The following is a 26,583-nucleotide window of genomic DNA, read 5'->3' on the forward strand; positions in this document are numbered from 1 at the left end:
GTGGTGGTCTGTGCTTTCATTCGCTGTGGCATATAAGAAAGTCAACACTACCGAGGTTGCTAACATCGCTCTCGTTATCACCCTCACCCTAAATCACTGTGCGCCTCAAACAGCCCACGCTCATAAAATATCATAAATGGTGGACTGGGCTACAGCCAGAAATCTAAACTACCCTCAACCAAGACAACCCTAACTTTGAGAGGTCAGGGCGATGCACATCTGGTTACTCATACCCAGCAGATAGACCGGAGCCCCAAGGCCGTTCATAAGCAGTGGAATGCCTCACGCTCACTATGCACATATACCCCCGCATATCTCATCGGCAAGCCCCTTCTGCCCGTTGGTATCTTGACTTGTTGAAAACATGACTCGCCCGGCCTCGCATTACCCTCCTACCCACGAAGCAACCGCTTGCTGCTGCCTGCCCATCGACGTTGTGCACCTTGCCTGTCCTAACAGCAACCAGCCATGGCCCCCCTTGTTGTCCGTTACCGGCCGGGTGTTGATCCGATACCTAGTCGAGGGAGTCTTGCCACAAGCGTCGGGCTCGGTGCAGATAGCTCGCTCCAATGTGCTTCATCGCTACTCAATGAATATTGGTATCCAGTAGTCCAAAGAATGCCATCATCCGTTTCTGTAGCTCCTTCGTATCCACCTTCGCTTTCTCGAGGGCCTCGGAAATCTTCTTGAGACACACCTCCTCATCGTCCTCAGGGGTGCTCTCAGTGGTTAGTCTATGGCCGTATTGCTGGATGATCTGGCAGCTCTCCTGTATCTTGGTGAACCCGAGAGTAGCGGAGGAACCCTTAAGAAAGTGGCCCAGGCTAGAAAGCTCATTCAGGTCGCTGGCTTTTCTGTTTGTTGATAGGAGGTTCTCGTTAGTCTGAATCCAACTTGGTTTGTTTCTCTGAAATCCCGTATTTCCCGCCCCCTTCTCTTTCTCTTCCTTTTGGATAGGCAGAGAAGAGGAACAGAGATCTGATTTGGCTACCATGAAAGCTGCCATCGGGGGCTAGCAGAAGGAAGCGGAAATTGTCCGGGAAGAAAGAACACCACCCATCGAAAGAGCACTTACAAGGCGTCCTCTATTCTCAGAAACGTCTCTGTCGCTTGATCAAAGAAGCCGACCACTAAAGGCTTGCTGAAATCATGGCCGTCCTCGTCCATCTCGAGAATCTGCGAGAAGGTGCCTTTGTCGACGTGATCTCCAAGTTGAGCCATTTTGTCATCATGTTGACTGTCCTGTGTGTCCTGTGTGCATGCGACCTGTGTTAGCAACCGACACCACATTTCATATCGAAGCCACAGACCTTATTGTCGAGCCCGTCCATAGTTTCGAAGCGGCACACAGTGGCGACCCTAGAATGCGAGGGAGGGGTAGGAGGGGGGTGGAAACCGACAAGGAGGTCGAAAGCCGAGCTGGGTAGGGAAGAAAGGTCCGAGGCCGAAAATAAAGAATAGGTAGACAGGAATAAGCTTGGGTACTGCCCAAGGCTGCAGTCTCGCTTGCCCCAAATTCTGGATTATTTCCCAAATACCTGGACCCTGCTGCAAGCGGGAAAAGGATGTCGCGTGCTACCTCGTAGGATGGACACACACAGGAACTGATGGCGATGGTGATGGTGGCGGTGCTAGTGGTAGGAGTGAGGTGTTAGAGAGAAGGCACGGGATGGGTTCATGTAACCGATGAGAGAATAGTAGGCCACCGCGGGGTAGGTACGGGCAGGTGGATGGGCAATTTTGCAAAAATGACATCTGAAATCGGGCTTACAGGAGACTGCGTCTATCGATATGAGAAGCACGGACACAGACACAGGCAAAGCTTCCAAACGGAGGTTGCCAGCAGCCAGCAACGGTTGTCAGCGTTCGGCGTCCGGAAGGGACCGTGGCCAAGGTGGGGATATTCTCGGGAGTTGGGAGGCTGATTGCTCGAGTCAACGAAGGGCCAGCAACCCAGAGCGGAGTGAGGTGGGGCCAACCTGTCACTTGAAGAAGGTGTGGAAGATTCGAGGCGCGTTTTGCGATGGAGAGGTGGAAGGGTGGCGGATACAGAACAGAGCCGGCGCCCACAGATCGTCAACGTTAAGCAGTGACGGAAGCGATGATGGAGATGCGAAAATTTGTGCGGGGTGGGAAAAATGGAGGGGCAGACAACGCTGGTTCTCGAGAGGGACCTCCGAGAGGGGACAGAATTTGCTACAAGAGGAAGACGACTCCAAAAAAGGATTTGGCCAAAGTGGAGGGTCGAACCGTGGTGGGGAGTCGGTGGACGATCAGGATGGTCGGTCAGGATGGTCTTCACAAGGCCCCAAGGCCCCCAGGAGAGTACAGGTAGTTGGTGGAGGTACCTGGTAATCATGCACAAAGCCAGATGCCACTTTGATCGAAATGTGGAGAAGTAAGTGGGATTCCGGAGCTGCACCAATTTCAATTATCAAATACGTACCCAACAGGGAGGTGTGATGACCCTGAAAAGGCCTTTGCCTTGTCCTACCTGGCCCTCTGTAATCCCTCCCGGTGCCGCCGTGCGGTGTGAAGAAACTCATCAACCCAAGATGCCAAAGGCCTTTGTTCTTTTTTGGTCACCTGGCAAACTATTATCTTGTGTTCTCTCGAGTCCTTGCTCGTGTGATATTTCTCCAGGCCCTACGGTGAGGGAAGCTAAAATAGTTCACTTCCGTTTTGAGCTGTGACGTAAACGAGTGGGCTGATTTTGGACCCTTGAAGTACCACTCACACCACAGATTCGCTGTCTTCACTCTGAGGTATCTCATCCCACCATGACCTATTATCAGTGTGGTATCTTCAAGGTTTCTTAAAGGAGCACCGAGGTGTAACTTTTGGAATATCATTGTTTGTGCATCCTCCAAAAATGCTTGGTTATCTTCTGTGTACATAATGCAGGGGTTCGCATCCTCTCAAGTGGGAGTCCAATCTTTTTTTATGTATCGTTAAAGCGGGTACATTCCGGCTGCCCCGCACTGGTAGCTCAACCCCGCAACCTTCCATCTCGAATATTTTTGGGTTGGTCTTGGAAGGGGTGAGATGTACGTGGTTACCTGTGATTCTCACTCTCACCGGTTTATTGATTTGATTAGGCAGCTGCCCTGCACATGCCCTAACCAGCTTTTACGAGTACAGGGTCCCAAACGGGCCGCTCCTGGAGATCGACAATCGAACTAGGTCGGCTTCCTTTCTTCGACCATCACTCCTACACTAGTGTGTCTACCATGGAACCTGACCGCCACATCGAAAAGCCCAAATGTCCTGGAGAAACATTGGGCATGTCTACTATCAAGCATTGATGCTTCAGACGATATAAAGCAGCCGAGCGAACGGACATTTGATCTCCGTGATAGTATTTATCCGATCCTCATGTCGCTCGAGAACACTCAACACCCAACCGTGTGACAGCCCACCAGAACTTTTTCTCGTGTCCCCCCAATGGAATGGAGACTGCTTGAAGCCGGGCAAATGCAGGGACCAATTAGCCCCCCATCCCAGTACATGTATGTGCTGCGACAGACCTCCAATGCTAACAGATCGCCGGTCACTCTGACGTTGCCCTGCATTTACGCCCGGGAATTGCGGCTAGTTGCACAGCCAAACAGCCAGCCACTCAGCCGGCCACGCTCTCTAAAACACACTGATCACCACGACGACAGACGGCTCGAGGACGGACATCTATACTGCTGATTGTCCCTTCAGTCCCCCAACCAGCGCCACCCTGGCTCGGCGCCGGGAGGACCGACCGTTATGCGATCGACGAGCGCAGTTGGTCCTTTGACCGAGGATCTGCAAGCAGTGAATCCCCACCTCGGAGAACAAATCCAACACTGGCCACCAAGTGCTCTCGCTTTCAGGGTGTTGATGGCCAACCAGGCTTTAAAGCCCATGGACAGGACCTTGTGCTCTCTGTACTCAGCGTGACTTCCCTTTTGCGTGAGTTATTCGTTTAGGCGAGTGCGGGACGGGCTACGCCAAGACAACCCCACGGCGTCTGGACCCCTTTCCCGTGCCCATCATTGCTCAGAATGGCCATCCTTTGGTGGGGCAGCACACGTTCATCTGTTCCCCGACGTCATTCCGCAAACTGTCGTCATTGGGAGCACCACCCCATCTGGGACGTTGCATGCATGGGTCCCGAGGAACCCACACCAAAAGAAGTTTGCTCGCCCGGGAGAAAACTCGGCGCTTGACGAGGAAAGAGGGCTGCTAGGTAGGCATCAGCTGGCCAGAGCCTTTTTATTCCTTTCAGATAACGACGAGAGAATCGCTGTTTTCTATCTAAAACAACCCTTTCGTTTGCCACCGCAAGATGTTCCAGAACACGCTGCCAATGTTTTGGTGGGGGAACGACCAGGCGGTTCCTTGGAAAAAGCAAAGGGTTGCAGGCACCGCGTGCGCTGGTGCCTCGTCGCCCCGACTGACCGGATATCGGCACGTCGCTGGTTCGGAGACAAGCCAGTCAGAAACATGGAGAGCGGGGTTTGTGGTTTCCGACTTTTCTTCCTCCCACGGACTTTTGAAAATCCAAGAACGGTTAAGTTCGCGAAACGGAGAGCGGTTACTGTGAGTTACTTGTACACTTCTGCCGCCCTGTCGGATCTTCAACAGACGTGGACCCTGAAGTAGCCAAGGAGGCTGCAGGGTGCTATTACCGCCGGCCCGGCACCTAGGCAATGCTAAATCGTCGGAGCCGGACAATCCTCCCGATGGCAGTCCCCGCCCACCCAACAACAACACCAACGAGGAGAGGCTCTCCTGATCACCATCTGAACGTCGTTTGAGCGGTCACCGCGCGTCGCTAGTCCACCCTGGGGTTGAAACCGGTGTGTGACCGTTCCGAAGCTCGAACAGGAAGGCTATCAAGATCTCGACCCCCCTTGCACGTTTGACCCGAGTCAGACCCCTGGCCAAGCCTAAACGGAGCGACAACTGCCTTTTCATTCTTGTAGCCGCGCAAGTACCGTGGCTCGGGGAATTTCGACGCATCTCCCCGATAAGCATGCTATCCTGGCCGAGCCCGGGACGCTCTCAAAATCCCGCGGAAATATCCCACCTTTTCAGCCAGCCTTGCTTTTCGTTCAGCAAGAAAGGAGAGACGTCCGAGAACATGAATACAAAACGTTCCTCCTGGTGCTAACTCCGGCGGGGATGCTCACCTCATCAAGCTCCTCGAACCACTTAAACCACCCAGAACCCATTGATCTTTAACGGTAACCAACAAAGCCTCACAACTCTCCCAAACCCCCGGTATCCCTCGGGCGTCCTGACCGACCATCGCGAGGCGTAACCTCTCGCCCTTCCCCCCCTCCCCCACTAAACAAGTAAGCAGGGAGGCAAGCAGGCGGGCGGCCCCGTCCCTCTCTTCACCACTCACCACCTGTCCAGTTCAACCAGCGGTCACTTTCCACTTTCGACCGCCGGAAGGGACAGCCCAACACGCCAGACCGGGCCCAGACCCTAACAGATGGGCCTGCCGAGCGATGCATGCGCCGACTTGCATCGTAACACTTTTTCAAAAAACCGGTTTTTGCACCCCGCGACCGCCAGTCGTTTGCGTCGTGGTCTCCCCTCTCCGCCCGTGCACCTGGGTCCAGAACCCTCTCGCGAGCCTCTCTCTTGTAGTATCACACGTGCACAATGGATATGGTTCTTGTTGAGGCGGTGGGTTTTGATGTCTGCCCAATTTATTTGTGGCCGTGGTGAGTGAATGTATCTCTCTCTCTCTCTCGTTTGTCCCAAGGGATGGGCATGGGGGGGTTGGAGACGTGGGGTAAGTGAAGGGGGGGTGGAAGCCATGGATGCATGTTGATATGGAAGAATGGGGAATTCTTTCTTTTTTTTGCCGGCCCTGGGGCGGGACGGTCGGCGCCGCGTGCATGGTTGAATGCACGGTTACGTTTGGAACCCTTAAAATGGAAGTTTGGTAAGCTCATTGTAGGGCGGTGATGGTAGGGTGGGAGAAACGTAGTATCACGGATCAACAGGCGGTCTGGAGATGTCTCAAAGCAGGGTGGGCTTCGAAATGTAACAAGTCCCTAATATTGTCCATAGCTGTGGGCTGTCCAACACCCGCGTGGGGGTTCTCAGCCCAGCAGATGGGGGTAGACGCTGATAATAATTATGCTGTAGTAATGCGACGCAGCAGGCGTCGATTAGATAACCCCTGGTAGCCTGATGGCCCCCAGCCTTGCCTGCCAGAGCTAACCCTCACAGAAGAAGGGAGTTCTTGGCCACGTTGAACAACCACGCCGCGTCGCTCAACAACCCGCCATCCTCCTTCGGCGGCCGTTCGTCCAATGGTACGGCAGTGGAATTCTGGACGCTCTTCAGAATCGCGGCCCGCCTTGCGTCCCGCTCCCGCTTCTCCTCCTCCCACGACTTGGAACTGCCCTCCCCGTAGACTTCTTCCTCGGGATCCTCCTCCTCCTCATCCTCCTCGTATTCCCGCCCCATCATCTTATCCACAATCCACGCCAGCACCCCCCTCTGCTTCGTAAGCTTCCGGATGTACTCCTCGTCCGCCTCCAGGATCTCGTCCTCGTCGTGCGTTGGGAAGCCAAACTCGAGCTCCATGTCGATGTTCACAAAGGCCGTCCCGGCCAGCGGCGTCTGCTCCTCACTCGACTCCGCCGCCGCCGCCACCTCCCCGAAGTAATCCTCCGCCACCTGCGGATCGTCCTCCATCGATGCCAGCAACTCGGCCCGCCGAATCTCCGCCGGCGTCATCGGCCGCCGGCTGCGGCTGCGACTCCCGCCACCACCACCACTAAAATGGCTCTGGACGGGCGACACCAACGTCGACGGCAGCGCCGATGCTGACGCCGAGGCGGAGTAGTCCCTGCTCCCACGCCGGTTGGCCTGGGCGCTCAGCGCGGCGCGGCGGTCGCGCTCCCAGCGCTGCTGCCGGTGGTGGAGGATGCGGGCTTGCGGCGTCAGGTCGTTCTCGTCGACGGGCGTTTGGGCGTGGGTCGGGGTGGTGATGGCCAGCTCGGCGCGGTCCGGGAGGCTGGATGTCGAGTTCGCCCGCGTCACGAGCCACCCCTGCCCCTTGGCGTCGCGCGCCTCAGACGCTATCAGTGCGCCGACGTGGAGCAGGAGCTCTGTGTCGGGGGAGTATGCTGTCGCGCTTCCGTGCTGCTGCTGCTGCGGCGCTGCGCGAGACTTTGGTGGAGCGGGCGCGCCAGCTGGGGCTGCGGCTGACGTAATTTGGGTTTGTGGTGTTTGTGATGCTGTCGGTCTTGGGAAGTTGGATCGAGGATTTGCTCTTGGTTAGGGCCGCCCGGGCTGGTGAGTACGGGACGGAGTGGTCTCGTGACGGGCGGCGGAAGGGCGGTGGTGAATGGGAGAGGATGACGGGAGTCGTGGGCGCGGATCGGCCTTGGATGTAGGATGTGTGTGGGCGAGAGAGTGCGGTGGTGTCGTACTCTTCGCGGGGTAATAAGGTTGTTAATGGTGCGAGTGTAAGATGGTCCGCTGCGGCACGGTTCTTTCGCCGCAATGACGGGGTTTGCAGGTTCGATGCAGGTTCCATTTTGTCGTGATGGTGAATTATAAGATGGGAAATTGGAACTGGGTGTCGGGTATCGGTAAGTTGGATGAAATTTTGAGAGGAGAGGTGGATTTGAATGGGCCCAAGATGAATGATTAAGTAGACGTCAGGGCCGAGCACTGAATCGAATGATCAAAATCAGCTTTGGCCTTCCCGATCATGGAAAGAAGGAAGGGTGCGAAAGTTGCCTGCTCCCTTGCAGCAGCTCTCAAACCTTGCTGTCAAGATTATTGCTCTCATTGGCTAATTGGCCGATCAGCATCGCTGCACTGGGCCCACTGCCACCGAGATCCAAGGTCTGGCCCACGCCCAAGCTTGTAGTGGGAACTTTTAGAGAGGCAAAATCTGGCTGATTTGCAGCCTCATCTTTTGTACCCGGTACTTCCGAGCCACGAAAACACCGTGCACCCAAGCTCTGTCAAGATGAGATGCACATGGATGGGGCTCAACTCATGAACCATGGAGTCAAAACCATCAAACTGGTGATTGACTGCACAGCATCACCTGATTACTGTACATCTGATGGGATGAAGAGCTTACCAAATATTCGGTGGTTTTGCATCAGCAATTCTGATTAGGTTTATGGGCTGATCTCCCAAAAAATCCCCGCCGTGAAAATTGCACAATAATTTTCCTCGTTTTTGCCACTCTGCTTTCCACAGGCAGTTTCAAGCCTTTTTTGCAAGGGATACAGGCGGCTCAGAGAGGTAACTTGCAGCTCAACTCCCCACCAAAGGCCGACTTCACCCGAAAGGAAGCCAATTTTTTAAGAGAATGAACTGACCCGCCCACATAATTAGTGCAAAGCCAGCTTTGACTCACATCATTATAACCGACAAGCCTTCCGACCGGTCGTGATGCGGAACCTGCGCAACATCGGGCACGGCGTCTTTCGGGTCCCGGATTCATCCTCGGCAACTGCCCTTCCCATTTCAGCATCTTGCTGGGATGTTTCTCGGGATGAGGTGATTGCCGCATGCGGGCCGACCCCCGGGGATGCCCGTATCGAGCTACTCCGTATTGCGAAAAATGCCCATCACATATCACCAGCACAACTGTAAGATTCAGTCATCATTTATTGTTTTATTATCTTGATCTTGTTTTTAAGGGTGTGGACTAAAATGTAAAACCTACAATGATAGGCAGTCACAGAGCATCGCATCATGGGATGCCTTGAGCCCAAACGAAAATGGCGAGCCAGATGCCATCGTGGGCATGCACTACTTTAGTGACACTTTGACAACATGTGTCATTATGGCCGGTGGTGACATGATCACGGTTACTGAAGACGAAGAAGGCGTCGCTATTCCCGGCGAGGCCCACGTCGAAATTGTAGGCACTCTTTTGCCCTCTATCGCGGGGGCCCGCTGGTCTCCAGATGAGGAGTTGCTAGTCGTTGCTACCGGGGATGCCAAGGTGGTGTTCATGAGCCGGAGCTGGCACGTCATTACCGAAGTCGGGCTCTCCGTCGACGACTTGAAGCTCTCCAAGCACGTCTCCGTGGGATGGGGCAAGAAGGAGACACAGTTCCAGGGGAGAGGTGCCAAGGCCAAGGCACTTCGGGACCCTACCATTCCTGAGAAGGTGGATGAGGGCACGTTGAGCCAGAATGACGACGGCCGTTGCAGCATCAGCTGGCGGGGCGACGGTGCCTATGTCGCTATCAACTTCCTCCAAGAAGGCGTGCGTCGTGTCATCCGCGTCTACAACCGCGACGGTGAGTTAGACAGTGTCAGCGAGCCGGTCGATGGCCTTGACGGGAGTCTGAGCTGGCGGCCCGAGGGCAACCTGATCGCCGGTATCCAACGCCTCCCTGACCGCGTGGATGTGGCCTTCTTTGAGAGAAACGGGCTGCGACATGGTCAATTTACCCTCCGCGCCCCTGCGGATAGCCCTGCCGTACTCGACAATGTGGCCCTGGAATGGAACTCCGACTCAACGGTCCTTGCTGTGATATTGAAAGACCGAATCCAGTTGTGGACCATGGGAAACTACCATTGGTATCTGAAACAGGAAGTACTCTGCTTGGACAGCATTGGTGCCAAAGGCCAGAGGCCCCTTTTCTCGTGGAATGTCGAGACACCCCTTCGGTTCGCAGCAGCGGTCGCGAGTAAGTTTCACTGACATCCTTTTCCCTGCCACCCCGGCATCTGACGGTTGCCAGGCAAGGTGCTTGTGAATGAATACGCCCTCACGGTATATCGAGGGCCGACAACAGCTCCGCACGACCACGGGGCCGTGGCGGTTGTCGATGGGCAAATCATCAAGTTCACGCCTTTCCGAACATGTAACCCCCCACCTCCTATGTCTATGTGCGAGCTTGAAGTCGAGTCCCCGATCATAGATGTGGCTTTTTCGACCGATTGCTCCTCAATGGCTGTTCTTCACCGAGTTGGCATCAGCTTCTTTACTCTCGAGGCGAAAGGCCCCCGCCTTTCCAACCCGAAACTCTTGAGCATGGCGCCATTTGGGAATACAGAGTCTCAATCCTATGACGAATCGTTACTTCAAGTCGGCTTTTCTAGCCCGAGGGAGCTTCATGTCCTTCGCATGACAGACGACCTCGAGTTGTTGCGATGCGATTTTGGCTCCCAGGAGGCCAAGTCATGGTTCAAGGCGGATGCAAGCTCCATCGTGACGATAGCATCACCCGGCTCTGCCTCGATAGAAGGTGTGGTGGCTCAGGATTTGTCTGGCGGGCTCAGCAAGATAACGGGTGAAGAGAAAACGCCTTTGTTCGTTCAGTTTCCCACTTTCCTACCATGGATCAGCTGCGTCGTACATGACGGCGAGCCCCTCGCGTTTGGCATGTCGAGGAACGGGCACCTTTACGCAAATTCGCGGCAGCTTGCGAAGAACTGTACCTCGTTCCTTGTCACAGACAGCCACCTCGTCTTCACCACTAGCAACCATTTCGTCAAGTTTGTTCACTTATCTTCGGAACAAGGTAAGTGGTTTCTCTCGCCAATGTTGCACGATCTCTAATCTTTATAGGACTCGACGTTCCGGCGGACGACCCCGAGAAGGACGAACGGTGCAGGAGCATTGAGCGAGGCGGGCGGCTGGTCACTGCCATTCCCACCAAGATGGCGTTGGTCCTGCAGATGCCGCGAGGCAACTTGGAGACCATCTATCCGCGTGCCATGGTGTTGGCTGGCATTAGAAAGCTGGTGGAACAAAAGGACTACGGCTCTGCATTCGCAACATGCCGGACTCAGCGTGTGGATATGAACATCCTGTTCGACCACCGCCCGGAGCAGTTCTTGGATAACGTGGGCCTGTTCCTCGACCAGGTGAAAGACCCAGCCAACATCGACTTGTTCCTGTCCTCGCTGAAGTACGTGAAGGTTCTTTTAGTGGTGTGCAGCCCAAGTGCTGACTTATTACAGGGAGGAAGACGTTACCCAGACAATGTACAGGGACACCAAGACTGCCGGCTCGCAGCCGCCCGACCCCAAGGCTGCTGTCAAGCCAGGAAAGACCAACATCGTTTGCGAAGCCGTCCTGCAGAGGCTCCGAGCGCAAAGGAAGGCCAACCTCCAAAACATCATCACGGCCCATGTCTGCAAGAGCCCACCCGCGCTTGACGATGGTTTGCTTGTGGTTGCTGAGCTGATGCAGGAGGACAGCGCCTTGGCGGAGCGCGCTGTCGAACACATCTGCTTCCTAGCCGACGTCAATCAGCTTTATGACCATGCTCTGGGGCTGTACAACCTGGATCTCACCATCCTGGTGGCCCAGCAATCCCAGCGAGACCCTCGCGAGTATCTGCCGTTCGTGCAGGAACTCCACAAGATGCCAGTGCTGAAGAGGCAGTTCACCATCGATGACAAGCTCGAACATTGGGAAAAGGCTCTGGACCACCTTAAAGCTCTCAACGACTTCGAACAAGTCAAGAGCTATATTGTCGAGCATACCCTCTACCAGCATGCTCTCGCAATCTACCGCCACGAGGAGCAGCACCACCGCGCCATCACCGATCTCTTCGCTGCGTATCTTAAATCCACCTCCCACTTTAAAGAAGCGGGTCTCGCGTACGAATCTCTCGACAACTTCGCCGACGCAACAGACTGCTATCTCAAAGCGGGGGCCACCTGCTGGCGTGAATGCCTCTACGCAGCGCAACAACAGAACCCGCCACTCGCGCCCGCCAAACTCTCCGAAATCGCCACCTCCCTTGCGGACGCCCTCCGCGAAGCCAAAGACCACGCCTCGGCAGCCACAATCCATCTCGACTACCTCGCCTCCGTCCCCTCCGCGATCCAACACCTCTGCAAGGGCTACCTCTTCGCCGACGCCCTGCGGCTCGCGGCCCTCCACAACCGGACCGACCTTCTCCCCACGGCCATCGACACGGGCCTCGCCGAAGCGCTCTCCTCCTCCACCGAATTCCTCGCCGACTGCAAAGCTCAGCTCCTCGCCCAAGTCCCCCGCATCGCCGAGCTCCGCCTCAAAGCCCGCGAGGACCCCCTCGCCTTCTACGAGGGCGAAAACCCCTTCGGCGGACGCACCGCCGGCGCCGGCGCCGACATCCCCGACGACATCTCGGTCGCCGCCTCCGGCGTCAGCACCTCGGCCAGCCTCTTCACGCGCTACACCAACAAGGGCGGCGCCGGCTCGGTGGGGACCGTCGGCACGGGGGTCTCGCGCGCCACGAGCAAGAACCGGCGGCGCGAGGAGAAGAAGCGCGCTCGCGGACGCAAGGGCACCGTCTACGAGGAGGAATACCTCGTCAACTCGGTGCGGCGGCTGGTGGAGCGTGTGGAGGCGGCTACGGCCGAGGTCGAGAGGCTTGTTTGGGGCCTTGCGAGGCGGGGGATGGCGGAGCGGGCGCGGGCGGTGGAGGAGTTGATGGCGGGGGTGTTGGAGGCGTGTCGGAAGGCGGTGGGGGAGGTTTGGCCGGCTGATGATACTGTTGGTGGTGGCGGTGGTGGTGTTGGGGAGGGGGGTGTGGAGCCGACAAGGGATCCGGGCTGCGGAGGGGTATCGGCCGGGTGGGGGGGATGGGGTGCTGTTTGATAGCTTGGAGGCGATGAGGGCGAGGCAGACGCCGCCTGTGGTGGGGGCGTTTGCGAGGTTGTCGTTGTTGGGGAATGGGGAAGTCTGGGTGGTGAGGGATGAGGGATGATGTGGTGGGATAGGTAGGGCATCTTGGGTGAGGTAAAAGCGTTGTTTGGCTATTTGGTAGGCGTGGCTATTTGGCAGGGAAGAATAAAAGGAGGTTGTGACGTCAATAGATATTGCATCTAGGGTATGGTAGTTTGGGTTGGCGGAGTGAAATTCATTGCTCAATCCCTATGAACTAGGGCTTTCCTATATATTACCCAATGGGTTAACCTACTCCTCACAGTAACAACTCGATACCTCCCCACCACAACGCCTGGCTCGCTCACAATCCAACCTCACCAACAACCGCCCCATCACTCTCCCTCAACCCCCCAACACCGACACCCATCAATGAAACTTCGCATCCACCCTCCCATACCTCACCCCATCCACCTTCAACTCGAACCCCAACCCCGCACTATCCACAATCATCTCGAGGGTGAAATCGAGGTTATCGAACTCGACGCCGCGGGTGGTGGTCAGGCGGGTGAAGAGGCTGCGGGGCACGGCGCTGAGGTCGGTGGTCAGGGTGCAGACGTGCACGAGGTCGCGGCTGTAGGCGCGCGGAGGCTCGTCGGCCTCGCAGGCGATCAGGTCGTCGGTCACGACGAGCGACTGGCCCGAGCGGAAGTTGCGCGTGTAGTGGAAGGCGATGGGTTGTAGCGGGGATATTGCCTCGCCCTGGGTGGGGTGGATGGCGGGTGTTAGTATTGGTGGGAGGATGTGGTGGTAGCATAGGTTGCTGGGAGGGGGGATGGTGGTAGAGGCTGCTGGGAAGGGTGGGGGGGAAGGGAAGCTCACCTTGGCGATATGCCACTGCATCCGGTCTGAAACCATCCAGCGCTCCCACAGAGGCGACCAGTACCGCTCCGTGACCGAGTGTTTGGCCTCGTCGTAGATGGTGGCGTATGACGTGCCGTAGTGCATGCGGGATTTGCGGGATATCACCATGTTACCCTCGAGGCCGCGCAATACGGCGCCGCGCACGACGGCCGTCCAGGCGTAGACGGGCTGCATCACCTCGATAGAAGGGTGTTCCGTGAGATCACTGGCGGGATTGGAGTTGGTAGGTATCTTGGTGTAAGGGGGCGGTGCGGCGCTGGTGAAGTGGTCTTTAAGCCGGCGATAGAGGTAATCGCTCTGGCCGAAACCGCCGACGAGGATGATACCCGAGACAACGCCACCCTTGGCGCGGAGGGTGTCGACCTGGCCCTGGACGAGATCGCAGACCTCCTTGACAACGGGGTCGAAAATGTCCTTGATTTGTTCAGCTGTCATGACGAGGAAGCCCGAGTCGAGGCCAGCTTCTTCATCGTCGGGGAGGCCGGGGAAGCTAGACAGTCACAGTCAGTCCGTCAGGGGTTCGCACGAGATTAGAGTAGGACGGAATTTCTTACGGAACGTTTACTTCTTGGTGCTCGTCCTCGTTGAAGTTGCGCTTAACAAACTCCTCAAAGTACCGGAGCCCCATCTGCCATGTCTTGCCCTTCTTCGTCTTGATCTCATCAAACCGGCTCTGGCCAATGCGGGTTTTCACATGCTCCTCGAAGCGGTAGTTGAGGAAAGCGCTTCCACAAAGTCCACCAGTCCCAACCGCAGACTCTTCCACACGAATCGGCTTCAGTGAGACGATTTTGTAAGCAATCAGACTGTCCACTCGTCAGCATGCTAGCATTTTCCTCGGTCCATCGTGGGTTCTCACTCGACAGTGCCGCCGCCGCCATCACAGACGATAAAGTTATCCCCAACCTTGAGGTTATTCGGCTGTATAGCTTTGAGGGTGTAGACAGCGGCCGCCTCGGGTTCGCTGATCATCTGAATTTGCGACTGCGAGCCCATACCAGCCCTCTCGGCTGCCTGGAGCGTTGTGTTCTTGGCGGCATCAGACCACACGGCAGGACATGTCAGGACATAGTCGACCTTGGTCGACGCCATGAAGGACTCGCCGTACCGTCGGCGGAGAGTGTCCATGGTGTGCTTGTATATTTGCGTCAGGTAGTCGCTTACGGCATCGACGACCGTCTTGTTGTACCGCTTGAGCTGGGCGGCCGTCTCTAGGGGGCTGACATAGAAGGGCAGCTTCTGCGAGCGGTCAAGAAACAACTTGATGCACCGGAGGCGCGACTCCTCGGGGCGGAACTGGAAGCCCCATTTTACCGTGGGCGCGGTCCCGGGGGCTGCCCCGGCTGGGAGGTCATAGGAGATTTCGGTCGGGACCTTGTCCGACGTGATGCCATTACCACCCGGCCATGTCTTGATGATTTCGACGTCGTCTGGTGTCCCGGTGTAAACAGCAGCAACCCTGGCGTTGTGTTAGCCGGTGAGCCCCTGAACTGAGACACGGTAACGGGCGTGTAAGCGAGGTAGAGCAACCGAACACTCACCCAGAGAAGGTAGTCCCGAAGTCAACGCCGACAATAAGCCGGTCGTTGATAGATGGCGGCTCCACAGCTAGGTCTCTAAGTGCACTGCCGGGAGTTCCAGGGGAGGTTGCCGAGCTGTTTGTGAAGTAGTCCCTGCTCTTACGGTTCCTCTGGCTCGGAGACGAGTGCATGGGTAGGGAGATGCTCATGGTGATACGGCTGGTCGATCTGCTTCCCTGCGACGTGCTATACGTTCATGGCATGAAGATAGAAAAGCGATGCAAGACGGGCCGAGGCACCAGCAACGTCAGAGACGAGCGGGACGGCTTGCCGCCGGGTACCGTCTTAACGTGGATAACAACAACCAGAGGCACACAGCCAGCCTCGCCCGTATATAAATAACCAACCACAACCACCAACAATCAATCAACTCATAAAAACGCAATGATGGAAATGAAATATATGAAAAGACAACAATTAGAATACCAACAGATAGCCTCAATAAACAACCCCCGCAAGTCAGCCTCGCGCCCCAAGGCGACGCTTGGTTAGGTAGGTATGAGAATCGCGAAGCAAGAAGCCGAGGCTGAATGAGCTGAGATGGGATGAAAATGGCGGGGCTTCCTTTTGGTGGGTTGAGGGGCACTGGCGGGCGGACCCTTACAGCTGGAAACAACCAAATGACGTTACCGATACAGGGGCGGCGGGCTGGTAAAAATGGCTGGCAGGAACTCAAAGAGATGCCGTGACGCAAGCTACAACAATGCGGCGGAATGGCCTGCCGGGCTGCCGGGCTGTCGTCGAGTCCTGGCGTATCGAATGCTGCTGCCTTGTGTGATGCAGATACCCAGGTGGTGGCCCGGTGGTGTGTGCGCGAACCCCAAGGCGGAGTGCCCTGGGCCGTGCCTGGGAGTGCCTGGCTGGCATGGCTCCAGCCTCAGGAGTCAGCCTCTGCTGTGCCTGTGCGTGTGCCTGAAAAGCGGGGTTTGCTCTCGATGTCGCCATGGGATGGAGTTGAAGTCAAGGTCACGTGAGTGCCAGGTTCCTGAATCGGCACCGAATGCATCTACGAAGTCCTTCGTACAACTTTTGTTTGGACATGAGACAGAAGGAGGGGTCATTTGACGCTGCCGCGCGTCAATTCCCAAAGCAGGCGTCTCAAAGCAGGCATCGTCGGTAGTAGCCGTAAGGAGGAATGACTCGAGGACTTGATGACTGACTCGATGACTCGCTCAACCTCTTGTCGAGGCAGGCACACCAAGGAAGGGAGGCGTTGATGAGTCAGGCAAATCTTTATAGAATGGAAGGAAGCAAACAAACAAGCAAGACCTGCATTCAAAAGCGCCCCAAAAAGCCTCCGCCCTATCATCAGGGGGCGGAAAGCAACAAGATCTGATAAGTGACAAGAACGAGAGACAAAAAGGGGGTGGCGTCCAACAAGCAGAAGGAAAGCCGCCAACCCCAAAAGCAAGCCACCCGCCCCTCAAAAAAAAAACCAAAAAAAAACACCAAACACAGAATCTCTCCGAAGCACACACGCACAGTCATCACCTCTCCATTCGCCAAGTACCAAGTCAACTAGCGCGTGTGACGGGCGATCCAAAACGCGCACCTCCCCGACCGTTTTCCCCCCAGTCCGTCAGTCAGTCGGACAGGCAACTTTGCAGTGTAAATCTCAGTCAGCGCGGCCATGGCCAATGCTCGAGCCACCATGCCATCTCCAACCCACTAACTAACTAGGTAACTCGCCAGCATGTCTCGGATAACCCACCGACCACATCCCCCCCAGGCCAGCAGGGCGCGCGATGCACCGCTTCCCTGGCTTGCCCCACTCCGCGTCCCTCGTCCCCCCCCATGGCTCAGATCCTCCCGGCCGGAATAGGCAAGAGGATCTCTCTCTCCTCTCTCTCTCTCTCTCTCTCTGATAAAGTGAGACAACGATCGGCTTCAAAGACGCCCCCCCGCGCCCACACGGGCCCGGCTGCTCATGCTTACCGAGTGTACGCTAAAGCTACGGGATACTGTGGACGGAAGAGGGGGACCTTGCGGTGATCATTGATTTTCTTTCTGGCCCGCCACGCCACCCGTGCACGAGCCGTGCTGCGGTGGATGTGTCTGTATGTACATATTCGTAGTTGCAAGTAATTGTGGTAAAAAAGGTGAGAACTGAGTGAGGAGTGGCGAATTGGCCGTAGTTATTGAATTGGTTTGATGTCTTCGTACTACATGATTAACCGCGGTATTCAGCGCGGTGGTAAGGTAAAAGACAAGACAAGACGGGCGTGCAAGAAGTTTCGTGATACAAAAACGGTGAAATCGACCAGTTCACGGGTAGCTCAAGCGAAAATGACAAAAAGACGACAAAATGCCTCCAGATAGCGCAACATGGGAACTTGGTCGGAGCAGCGATGGTGATAATTGACGATGACGCTCCGGCTGAAGTTTCTCTCTGGGAACGAGGACAGTGGTAGGTAGGTATGTGGACAAGGACAAACAGTATGTGAGGTAAGTATGTACGTGCGAGGTGATAGATATGCCGAGCGGTAACAAAGGACAGTAAGATCGATAAATACCAACAAATCCTCCCACGCATCCAGCCTCCCCCCCCCCCGCCCATCCAACCCAACTAACCATGACAATGTGTGTGGTGTGGTGTTTGCGAAATGACAAAGGAAATATGAACACCGATACGAAGTCTGCGGCGAGCAGCAGCAGCCTGTGGCGGGATAAGTGACGACCAAGGAATGTCCTATCCAGCCTTTTCACCTCCAATCTATATATAGGGGGGTATTGTAGTATTTGCAACGACAGAACAAATTGAAACGAGACAGGAAATCGATGACAAGATTATTAGAATCCGTACTTTCAACGGGGTGGGCGACAGCAGCATCCGCCCCCAGGGTATTCGTGATAAGTCGAAGTGAAACGCCACGACCAGAAAGCGTGGGTGGTATGATAATGCGCGATAGGAGAGAGCGAAATTCGAACGTCCGTACGTTGTGACAGACACCGCCGCAAGAAATCCGAGAACCGATAGAGTGAGTCGAGAAATGAGCGATGCGACCGATAGTGTATGATGATGCCACCCAGAAAAATGAAGACAAGCCCCAACACCGTCCCATGAAACCCAGCCAGGAACAAGACTTTTGTGTACGTGTGCGTATGTGTGCGTGTGTGAGACGGGTCGAGCGGAAAACAACCGCGCCGCCAAGTGCTTAGAAGCGGTTGCCCGCTGCCCAGATGCTCGCTGAGGCCGAAGCCGCCCAGTCGCCCTCATCGTATGGGGGTGTTGGCCACTTGTGCTCGGCCGCCGGCTTGTGGAAGTTTAGAGGCTTGGGGGTAATGGCCTCCTTGCCGTCACCGAAAAGCATCACATTACCGCTTGCAGAAGGTGAGGGTGTCGGGTACGGGTCAGCCATGCCCAAGGCGCCGACAGCTTGCCGTACTGGATCATTCCTCTCGAGACGCTTCATGGCCCGGTGGGTTGAGGTGAGAACCTCGTCTAGGAGCTCCTCCTCTTCGTCCGGGGCATCATACTGGTTGACATCGTGAACAGCATGCGCCCTCCGTGTCCGACTCGACACCGGATTTGTCCCTCGAGTCGTGCCCACCAAGTTATCCACAGACCTAGGTTGGTGGTGAGGCAACGAGTGATGACGCTTGAGCGTGGTGGTCGACGTCACCTGATGCGCAGGCGGTGCGGGAGGGATGTCGGAGACTTGCAGCTTCTTGTCCAAGGAGTCGTAGGTGTCCTTTGGGACAGGCGCAGGAGGCGGGCTGTCCATCACCATGGACGACCTGTTACTCCCCCATGGCCCGCAACCAGCTTGGGCTTCGAGGTCATCGTAGGCTGGCGAGATGGGTGTCTGATGCCTGCCAGAGAACCTCCTCGCGCGCTTCCGCAGGTGGGAGAAGAAGCTCTCCTTGTGGCCGCTCGTTGGCGAAGCAAGGCCCGAGTTCCCATTGAGGGCCCGCTCGGCCTGTTGCCTGTGGATCTCGGCGTAGTGGTTGGTGGTAGACTGCACAGACAATTGACGGCCAATCTTCTTGGACCCCTTCTCGTCGACTGGCGCAACCCTAATCCCGTTCGCATCGTAGTGCGCCCGGTTGTTTGCTTGAGCAGTAACGGCGTCGGACAAGGGGGAAATAGGGCGGATCGTCGGGAGAATGTTGATGGGCGCGACATTTGACGGGCCGTTTGCCCACGTCGTCCTCTTCTGCGGGGGCGCTCTCGGCTTAGGCGCGGGCGGCTCCGACGTGATGATGGGGGAAGGGCGCGCAGCGGGGGTTTCCTTGAGCACGGGCTGCGGGACCACAGAAATGGCCTCAACGCTCTCTGTCCGCCCAATCAAGGATTTCCTAAACCACGACGGCTTTGATGAGGTCGGTGTCGAGGTGACGGAATCCTTTCCCCTGCTCACATCGGACTGCTTCCGCCCCAAGGATCTTGGATGCTGATGATTTGGGTCGGAGAGGATCAACGGCATCGGCGAAATACTCGTGGGCAATCGCCTGCGACGATGTCGGGCGGTTCTTCGGGTCCCACATCAAACACCAGGTGACAAAGCGTGCAAGAGAGGCAGGCCATTGCGGAGTCGGCAGGAATGTGTCCATCGAATGCGGCGCCATCTTGGGAAACGAGAAGCCGAGCTTCCCGGCGAGCCGGGTCCCCTCTCTCCACTCGCCGCCACCGACCGGCAGACCAGCCTTGTTGGTCCAAACAGCAGGGCTTCCCATAATCTCACACACCCTCCACACCTGGTCGACCTCGTTTCCACCGGGGAAAAGAGGCTTCAGGGTAGCTACCTCCACGGCCATGGCACCAACGGCCCAAATATCGACGGGCGCCGAGTACTCGCCGGCCCTCAGAAGCACCTCCGGCGCGCGATACCACCTTGTCGAGACATAGGTCGTGTAAGGCAATTTCGAATGTGTCTCGCGCGCCAAGCCGAAGTCGGCAATCTTAACGGTGTAAGTGGGCGGCGTGGAAGGGGGTGTTACCAAAGCCGAATATCGCCTGAATGAGTTGGTGTAGTCAGAATGGGCTGAGGTAGAGACGAGGATGTTCTCGGGCTTGATGTCTCGGTGGAAGAAGCTGTGGGCGTGGATATGCTCAAGACCCTGCATGATCTGGAAGAGGATGCTCTTAACGCTGCCATTGTCAAGGCACTTGTGATCCCTCGCCTTCATTAGCTGGTAAAGATTCCCTTCCATGTACTCCATGCAAATATGAAGCTTCTTGCTGAAGGGATCAAGGAAAATGTCGAGCGCCGGGACTAGGTGGGGGTGGATGGGTAGTGTCCTGAGGAAGACCACCTCCCTCAGTTCCATGCATGCTGTAAACGAGTCAAACGTCTTCTTCATGGTCTTGATGGCAATCTGGTGGAGCATTGTTAGCACTGACTCAACAAGCACTTATAAAAAGGTAGTGACATACCACTGTGCCCCGGCGGGCAACGCTGGCGCCGGCACTCCGTACCCTGGCGAGGACCACACTGCCAAAGCTACCATCGCCAATCTCCTTCAAAACTTCGAACTTGTCCTCAAGAGCCATCCCATTGATGACCTGAGTAGACCCCCTGCGGGTCAAATCATGTGCTACCGTCATCTTGCCCCCCAAAAAGAATTAAAAAAGATATGTAGCTGTCGAGTCGCAGGCCGCGATCTAAGATTCTTCGTCCGAACTAATGCTGTACCCACAATGAACGACCCCTGACGCACTGCGACGGGACGAACTGCAAGCAGCAAGCTCTTCGCAAAAGAGCCACAGATTGTTTAGCGGGGCATTCAAAGGCGGCGATAAAGCGGACCAAGGCGAAACTTTCTCGAGGGGAGATAATGCCGTCGCGGGGGATGTAGTGGTGGTCAACGCTAACAGTGTGTCGCACAATTCGGAGGACCGTCGTCGGGATCGGCAGCGAGCGATCAGAGCGTCGCGATTGTATTCAAGGAGCGAAAATAGTTGGAGATTCGAGATCAAAGGAGTGGACGAGTGTTATTGACTCAAAAAAGGAGCGACATGAAATGATTGAATGGTGGAAAAAGGAGGTCGGTGGTTGTGGCAGGGTTTTGGGGAGGAGGACCGAGGCCAGGATCTTTTCGCGTTGCGGGTGGGTGGACCGATGGCCAGGGCCCGTAAAACGGAGGCTTTCGTGAGTGTAACAGCAGGCCCAGTTAGCGCGAACCGAAGCAACGGGTGCCAAAAAGATCGAAATTGGCTTTCCAGAAGAACGGAAATGCCCAGTCAAACTGCCTTGTCCAATGCGAGTCTGTAATAAGGAGCGAGGACGGGGAGGATGAGCGTTGGGTGTATCGGCGTCGTCGGGGCCTGGAGCTAAGGGTGTGTCCAGAGTCCCACAGTGTCGGATCTTGCGGGTTTCGCGCTTCAGGCTGTCGGTTCTCGTTGTGGTGGACGAGCGGTGACAGGCAGAAAGATAGAAACAACGCAGGCCAAAACGAACGAGCGAGACGAGCAAATTCCAGAGATAGGGAGAGAGATAAAGGCAGCGAGCTGCCCTCTCACGAGTCGCGAGGCGAAATGGTCGACAGTTTTTGCATCGGTCGGGTTTCGAGACGCTGGGGAAAGAGGAGCGCTTGCCGTTCTGTGGGAAATGGGCGTGTGTCCCCTAGCATGAATCGCCGGAGCCGGGGGGTGGACTTCGAGAAAAACGATAGGGTCCCCAATTTCGCTAGCGGCCCGTGGAGGTGTTGCTCTTCTCGAGCGCAAATTGAGCCTAGCCGGGGTTTGAAGAGGTTGGGAAAAGCAAAATGCGATGCGACAAGATCAAGCCCGGCAGTGCTTATTGGGAATCAAAAGTGCGAATTCACGACTGGGTGAGCGTTCGGGTGCTGCCAGGCCGGCACGCTGGTGGCACGCACCCACCGCTTGTTCCAGCCGCGGCGGGGGGGGAGGATTCTTGGTGTACCGCTCTCGTGGGAAGGAAGCAAACGTCCAAGTTGCTTCTGCTGGCTAGAAGCTTTACACGGTACTTCGTACACAGTATGCTACACGTCTTGTTCCTTTTTTGGAGCGTCTCATCGGTCCGACGAAACTTTACCAAGTTCTTGACCACCCCAACAACGGGTGCGATCGTTGCAATCTTGTTGCCGTTGCTCGGCTCCGGGTCTCCATCGTTGATGAACATCAACGTGACGCGGTAACTCACACAGTCTGGGCAGGCTGATCCCCCCATCACCCGCAACCGGTGCGCTTGACCGTTGGACACTCGGCTGTCGCCAAGATCGAGTTTCCGCCCTCCCCAGCATGTGTCATTGGCCGCGAAAACTGCCAAACCCGCTATTTTGAGGGGAAATAGGTATGAATGGGAGGTGCGCCCATAACGATCTCACGAGAGCCACCGCGCAGCTCGCGAGCATGCAGATTTGTCGAAAGGGCAAAGTGGTTTTGGTAGCATCGACTGTTATTCGCAACACCAAAACATTGTGTGGTTCGGTTCGTGTCAACGAGGCACGATCGCAGCCCCATTCGACGACGAGTCCGCCGGCCCCACATGTCTCAAAACGGCCATCGTTTTTACAGGGTTCCATCTTCTGTTCGAAGAGCGGAACGGATGCGCCGGTAGCTTGGAACAGGAGAGGTCGGGAGGGGGGAGAAAGAATTATTCATCGGACGAAACAAGGACGCGATTCCACAGCGAAAAGGCAAGAGATGATGGGGCGGCAAGCTCGTTAAGAAAAAGCTGCTGTTTCAGAGAGTGCGCGTTCGAAGCCCCATCACGTCCTGCGACGCGGGCTCATAAACGGTGTTGCATCAATGACGGAGCGAGCGACGCGGAGGGGACGGATACGGCCCTGAGAGGCCCCGGATGGGTGTGTGGGGTCGCGACGGTGCAAGTGTTCCAATAATGCCTCGCGCTAATTTAGCTATTCACGTCTCTGGCCCCGCCGAAAAGGGGTGGGCGGTCGGTTTTCGATTCCAAAAAGGGTCGACTCGCCAAGCCGCCACGGCCCTGAAGAACGGCGAACATCAAGATGTTTGACGGATTCTGCAAATGAAGGTGAACGAGTTTCGGTATCACGAGCCACGCGAGAGCGGGGCGACGAGGATGCAAATTACCATCCTCCGGTGAATGTTTTGATGTGCAATCCACAACAAGACACTCACATGAAGCTTTTCAAACCCCTCGCTCTTCCTGCCCCTCCATGGGGAACAGCAGCTGGGATTCATGGACACGGACCCAGACATAGACCAGCTGGGCCTCCCTTGGACTCGATCCCGCTGCTCTGGTCGAGGCGCCGGCAGCACAGGCCATCCCGCGGCGGCGCTGGTGAGGGGCGGTGGCAGGCAAGTCGACGCCGCCAGGTTCTGGAAACCTTCGATACTAACTGTCAAACACGTCAAGTGGGGTGTCATTTGATAGCACCAGGGTACCGGTTACCTCGGGCACCAAGCCTGTTCTGATTCATCAACACTCTTGGCAGTCGGCGGAAAGATCGTGAGAGCAATACGTCGCACAGGCATATGATTACCCTTACGAAGTACCTACACTGCTGTGCGCACAGTAAGGCTCTCGTGGAAGAGGCTGAACTCACAACGTGACACCAGAACATGGCTTCGATGAAAATTCCATCGATAGCAGCACCGTTGCGACGCTGCCGTTGAGTAGGCGGGCTTCTGGAAAGTGCGGCACCGCGAATGCCGCGCTCAGCTCCCCCTCGCATCAACGGTTTCGAGCCCTTGCTGGTTCTTCCATCTCTCTCTCTCGTCCTCTTGTCCACAGTACGTCAGCTCGGCGTAACAGGAGCGTAATGCTCCCGCGCAGCATGGTGAATTATTTCACGCTCCATCTTCGTATCCCAGCTTTCTTCCACAGCAACCGGCAAGAGGCGAACCGCAAGACCGTTCCAGGAGGATGGGAAATTGCAGCTCGCCACCCAACCTAGCCCCCTTGAGTAAGACCCCGGGCACCGGTGGCAGGAATCCCCCTTGCTCGGCACGACCGCCGGAAGTTCCGCCGCGGCCGAGCTAGCAATTCCCCATCCGTGAACTTGGGAAAAAAGTTGGAGGATCGATGGGGTCTTGCGCACGCGGACCCCTGGTCTTGTTGTAAATTTCCTCGGGAGGAGGGGAGAGGGAGGCCCCAGGGCCCCCAGCAAAGCGGGCAAAAAACTCGAACGGTGGTGGTTGGCGAGGTTGGGTTTCGTTTGCCCCGCATTCTGGAAGAGCTTTGATGAGAGAGCGAAGCTCCTTTTGCCGTTCGCCGTCGGCGCTTCATGCGAGCGGGGACGCTTCTTCCTGCCGACCCCCGACGGTTGTTTAAACGGCATATCGAAGTTTATGCGCTAAGCCTTCCGCCACGACGCGTGTCAAACGCGAGCTGTGGCGGAGGGAAAGGCTGTGTGCGGCAATCGGTAATCCGGAGCTATGAAGCAATCAGGCTGAGCTTTGCATTCTGGCGCTCCCTGTTGGCCAGAAACGGAGGAAAAGGTGGGGAAGCCTGCCACAGCTCGGACAGCTCTGATCTGAATCAGAAAGTGTGGGTCTCCCGAATCCTGGCTGAAAAGCTGGCGTGGCTGCCACCAAGCTCGAGCCTAGCGAGCCTAGCAAGACTCTGTGGGCTCGCTTGTCTGGGTAGTTGGCGAGCCAAAGGTCGATCTCTTGATTTCGGCTTCGCTCTCTGACCACCATCACCCCGGCCCGGGTCCTTCAACACTTTGTTCGGCCTCGTCCTTTTTGGCCGAGAACTCCAGGTCTTCTGTCGAGAGGGGCGAGGGCACTGGGGCTGAGACTGAGACAGCTTGATACCCGAATAGTCAAATAGATCGGTCCTAAGGAGCGCACGTGGGAACCCAGCTGGGTCTGCTCGAGGTAGTTATGCTAATACGAATAAAGGTGGTTAGTTTGTTCCCAGTTACATAACTCGATTATCACAGCAGGTCGAGCACAATTCCGGAAAATATTGGGTGGCAATACCCGAGGCCTACCGCTTGAATACGGGCACGCCAGGTGACGACCAAATTTAGAGATACAGACGGATCGTCGGTACGTAAGATAGCTATTGCCACGTTCTGGAGCCATGTCAAAAGTCAGACCGGATGGGTGCTGAGCCGCCGCCGCTGCAGCGGCGGCAATTTGAAGCGGCGGCCCGAGGTCTCGGGAACAAGGACTCGGTATCGCACATGCCTTGTCCATTCTTCATCTCTTGTGGTCTCAATGTGCTTTGAAAGCGGGCTCGAATATTCAATGATCAACACCGGTATCTACAGCAGCCAAAATTCGGGGCTGAGGGGAGGGGCAAAATGATATCTCACAATGGACCAGTAATCGGCAGCCCTCTCTTCAAACTGGGAACGTGGAAGAACCTGAGCGCCTGAAATTGGACTTGGGGTGAGTTGGGGGCGGGGGCGGAGGGCTAAGTAAACTACCTACCCAAGGAGTGCCTCGTGGACTTCGCCCTGCTGTTCATGACTCATGTAGATCTAACACTGGCAGGGAGATGCACTACAAGCCCATGGTTGGGTACCTAGTTAAACATACGCATTCCAGTTCAGGAATACAGTATTTTCCATCCACTAGTACCTGCCCTATCTTTTGCCGACTCGATCCCTTTGCTCCGTTTCATGTCCTCGAGTATTTTCTGGCTATTTGGATACCGAATACTCAACTCCAAACCCTTCATCTGCCGCAGTCTCGCCGCCATGGCTACTCCAATGGCACCCTCGTTATTGACCGTCACAACTTCTTCCCAGTACTCAATTTCCGGGTCATCATCGTCGCCCATACGCCCATTATCCCTCCATTGTTGAATTAGCCGTTCCTTGAACCGGCAACTCGCAAAATCAATGATAAAGGGCGTATGAGAGTGAGAGTCGACAACGATGTTGTAGGGCGCACAGTTAGTGTTGAGCACCCCGCGCCTGTCAATCATGTGCACAGCATCAACCGCAGCCTGCACTATGTCTGGCCAGAGCCCCATATCCGATGGAGCTTGGGGAGAGGTGGGCAGGTCGTACAGAGGGTACCCGGCCACTCGCTGGAGAATGACCCCTTTGACTTCAAAATACCGTGCCGTATCTGAAGAGTCCAACAGGTCGTGCGGTACATTGGGGATTGGGGATAAGAGGCGCACATGGGCATACATTCGCGGTATCAACTTGCCCTGGAGGTCTTTCAGCCGCTCGTAAGCCTGGGTTTCGCAGTTGAAGTTCCTCTCGCATTCCTCCCACACAGCAGCCTCGAACTCGGCATCGGGTTCCAAGTCGTATTGAAGGCTGATGGGTTTCTCGGTCTTCTCAAACTTCCCTCTTTGGTTTTGGCCGTCCTCGGCCTCGAAATCTTCCTCTTGTCGGCCAAGAAAGCGGTTCATCATCCCCCGCCGGACGAATGACTGGAAAGCCAGCTCGCGTTCCATTGTATGGGGCACATGTTCTCCCCGGTATCTGCGAAGGCGCTCGCCAAACCGACGGTCATAAAGCTTCAGTACGGCTTGAAGATGAAACTTGTGACCCGAATCGTCGGAGCCAAACAAGACGACGTTTAACACCGGAGACATAGTGACGCTGTAGATGCCAACGGTCATTACACGGTCTGGTTGT

General features: G+C 56.1%; 7 protein-coding genes across 7 annotated transcripts; 1 reads left to right on the top strand and 6 right to left on the bottom strand.

Moving 5' to 3' along the window:
• Window positions 1–586: 586 nt before the first annotated feature.
• Window positions 587–1,221, bottom strand: CHGG_10392 (uncharacterized protein; the record flags this gene model as incomplete). Its single annotated transcript, XM_001228318.1, has 2 exons — window positions 587–854; window positions 1,076–1,221. The coding sequence occupies 2 exons, from the start codon at window positions 1,219–1,221 to the stop codon at window positions 587–589; spliced, it is 414 nt and encodes a 137-aa protein (XP_001228319.1).
• Window positions 1,222–3,704: 2,483 nt separating this feature from the next.
• On the bottom strand, window positions 3,705–4,042 carry CHGG_10393 (uncharacterized protein; the record flags this gene model as incomplete). Its single annotated transcript, XM_001228319.1, has 2 exons — window positions 3,705–3,935; window positions 4,007–4,042. The coding sequence occupies 2 exons, from the start codon at window positions 4,040–4,042 to the stop codon at window positions 3,705–3,707; spliced, it is 267 nt and encodes an 88-aa protein (XP_001228320.1).
• A 2,174-nt stretch (window positions 4,043–6,216) lies between these two features.
• Window positions 6,217–7,540, bottom strand: CHGG_10394 (uncharacterized protein; the record flags this gene model as incomplete). Its single annotated transcript, XM_001228320.1, has 2 exons — window positions 6,217–7,107; window positions 7,172–7,540. The coding sequence occupies 2 exons, from the start codon at window positions 7,538–7,540 to the stop codon at window positions 6,217–6,219; spliced, it is 1,260 nt and encodes a 419-aa protein (XP_001228321.1).
• An 875-nt stretch (window positions 7,541–8,415) lies between these two features.
• Window positions 8,416–12,577, top strand: CHGG_10395 (uncharacterized protein; the record flags this gene model as incomplete). The annotated part of the gene is made up of 5 exons (XM_001228321.1): window positions 8,416–8,615; window positions 8,701–9,668; window positions 9,723–10,229; window positions 10,553–10,895; window positions 10,948–12,577. The coding sequence occupies 5 exons, from the start codon at window positions 8,416–8,418 to the stop codon at window positions 12,575–12,577; spliced, it is 3,648 nt and encodes a 1,215-aa protein (XP_001228322.1).
• A 435-nt stretch (window positions 12,578–13,012) lies between these two features.
• On the bottom strand, window positions 13,013–15,236 carry CHGG_10396 (uncharacterized protein; the record flags this gene model as incomplete). Its single annotated transcript, XM_001228322.1, has 4 exons — window positions 13,013–13,997; window positions 14,062–14,313; window positions 14,367–14,966; window positions 15,049–15,236. 4 exons carry the CDS (start codon window positions 15,234–15,236, stop codon window positions 13,013–13,015), a joined length of 2,025 nt encoding a protein of 674 aa, XP_001228323.1.
• A 3,006-nt stretch (window positions 15,237–18,242) lies between these two features.
• On the bottom strand, window positions 18,243–20,635 carry CHGG_10397 (uncharacterized protein; the record flags this gene model as incomplete). Its single annotated transcript, XM_001228323.1, has 3 exons — window positions 18,243–19,481; window positions 19,777–20,406; window positions 20,465–20,635. 3 exons carry the CDS (start codon window positions 20,633–20,635, stop codon window positions 18,243–18,245), a joined length of 2,040 nt encoding a protein of 679 aa, XP_001228324.1.
• Window positions 20,636–25,535: 4,900 nt separating this feature from the next.
• Window positions 25,536–26,540, bottom strand: CHGG_10398 (uncharacterized protein; the record flags this gene model as incomplete). Its single annotated transcript, XM_001228324.1, has 1 exon — window positions 25,536–26,540. The coding sequence occupies one exon, from the start codon at window positions 26,538–26,540 to the stop codon at window positions 25,536–25,538; it is 1,005 nt and encodes a 334-aa protein (XP_001228325.1).
• Window positions 26,541–26,583: the final 43 nt, after the last annotated feature.

Source organism: Chaetomium globosum, genomic scaffold (assembly GCF_000143365.1).
Source record: "Chaetomium globosum CBS 148.51 scaffold_7 genomic scaffold, whole genome shotgun sequence".
Taxonomy (NCBI): domain Eukaryota; kingdom Fungi; phylum Ascomycota; class Sordariomycetes; order Sordariales; family Chaetomiaceae; genus Chaetomium; species Chaetomium globosum.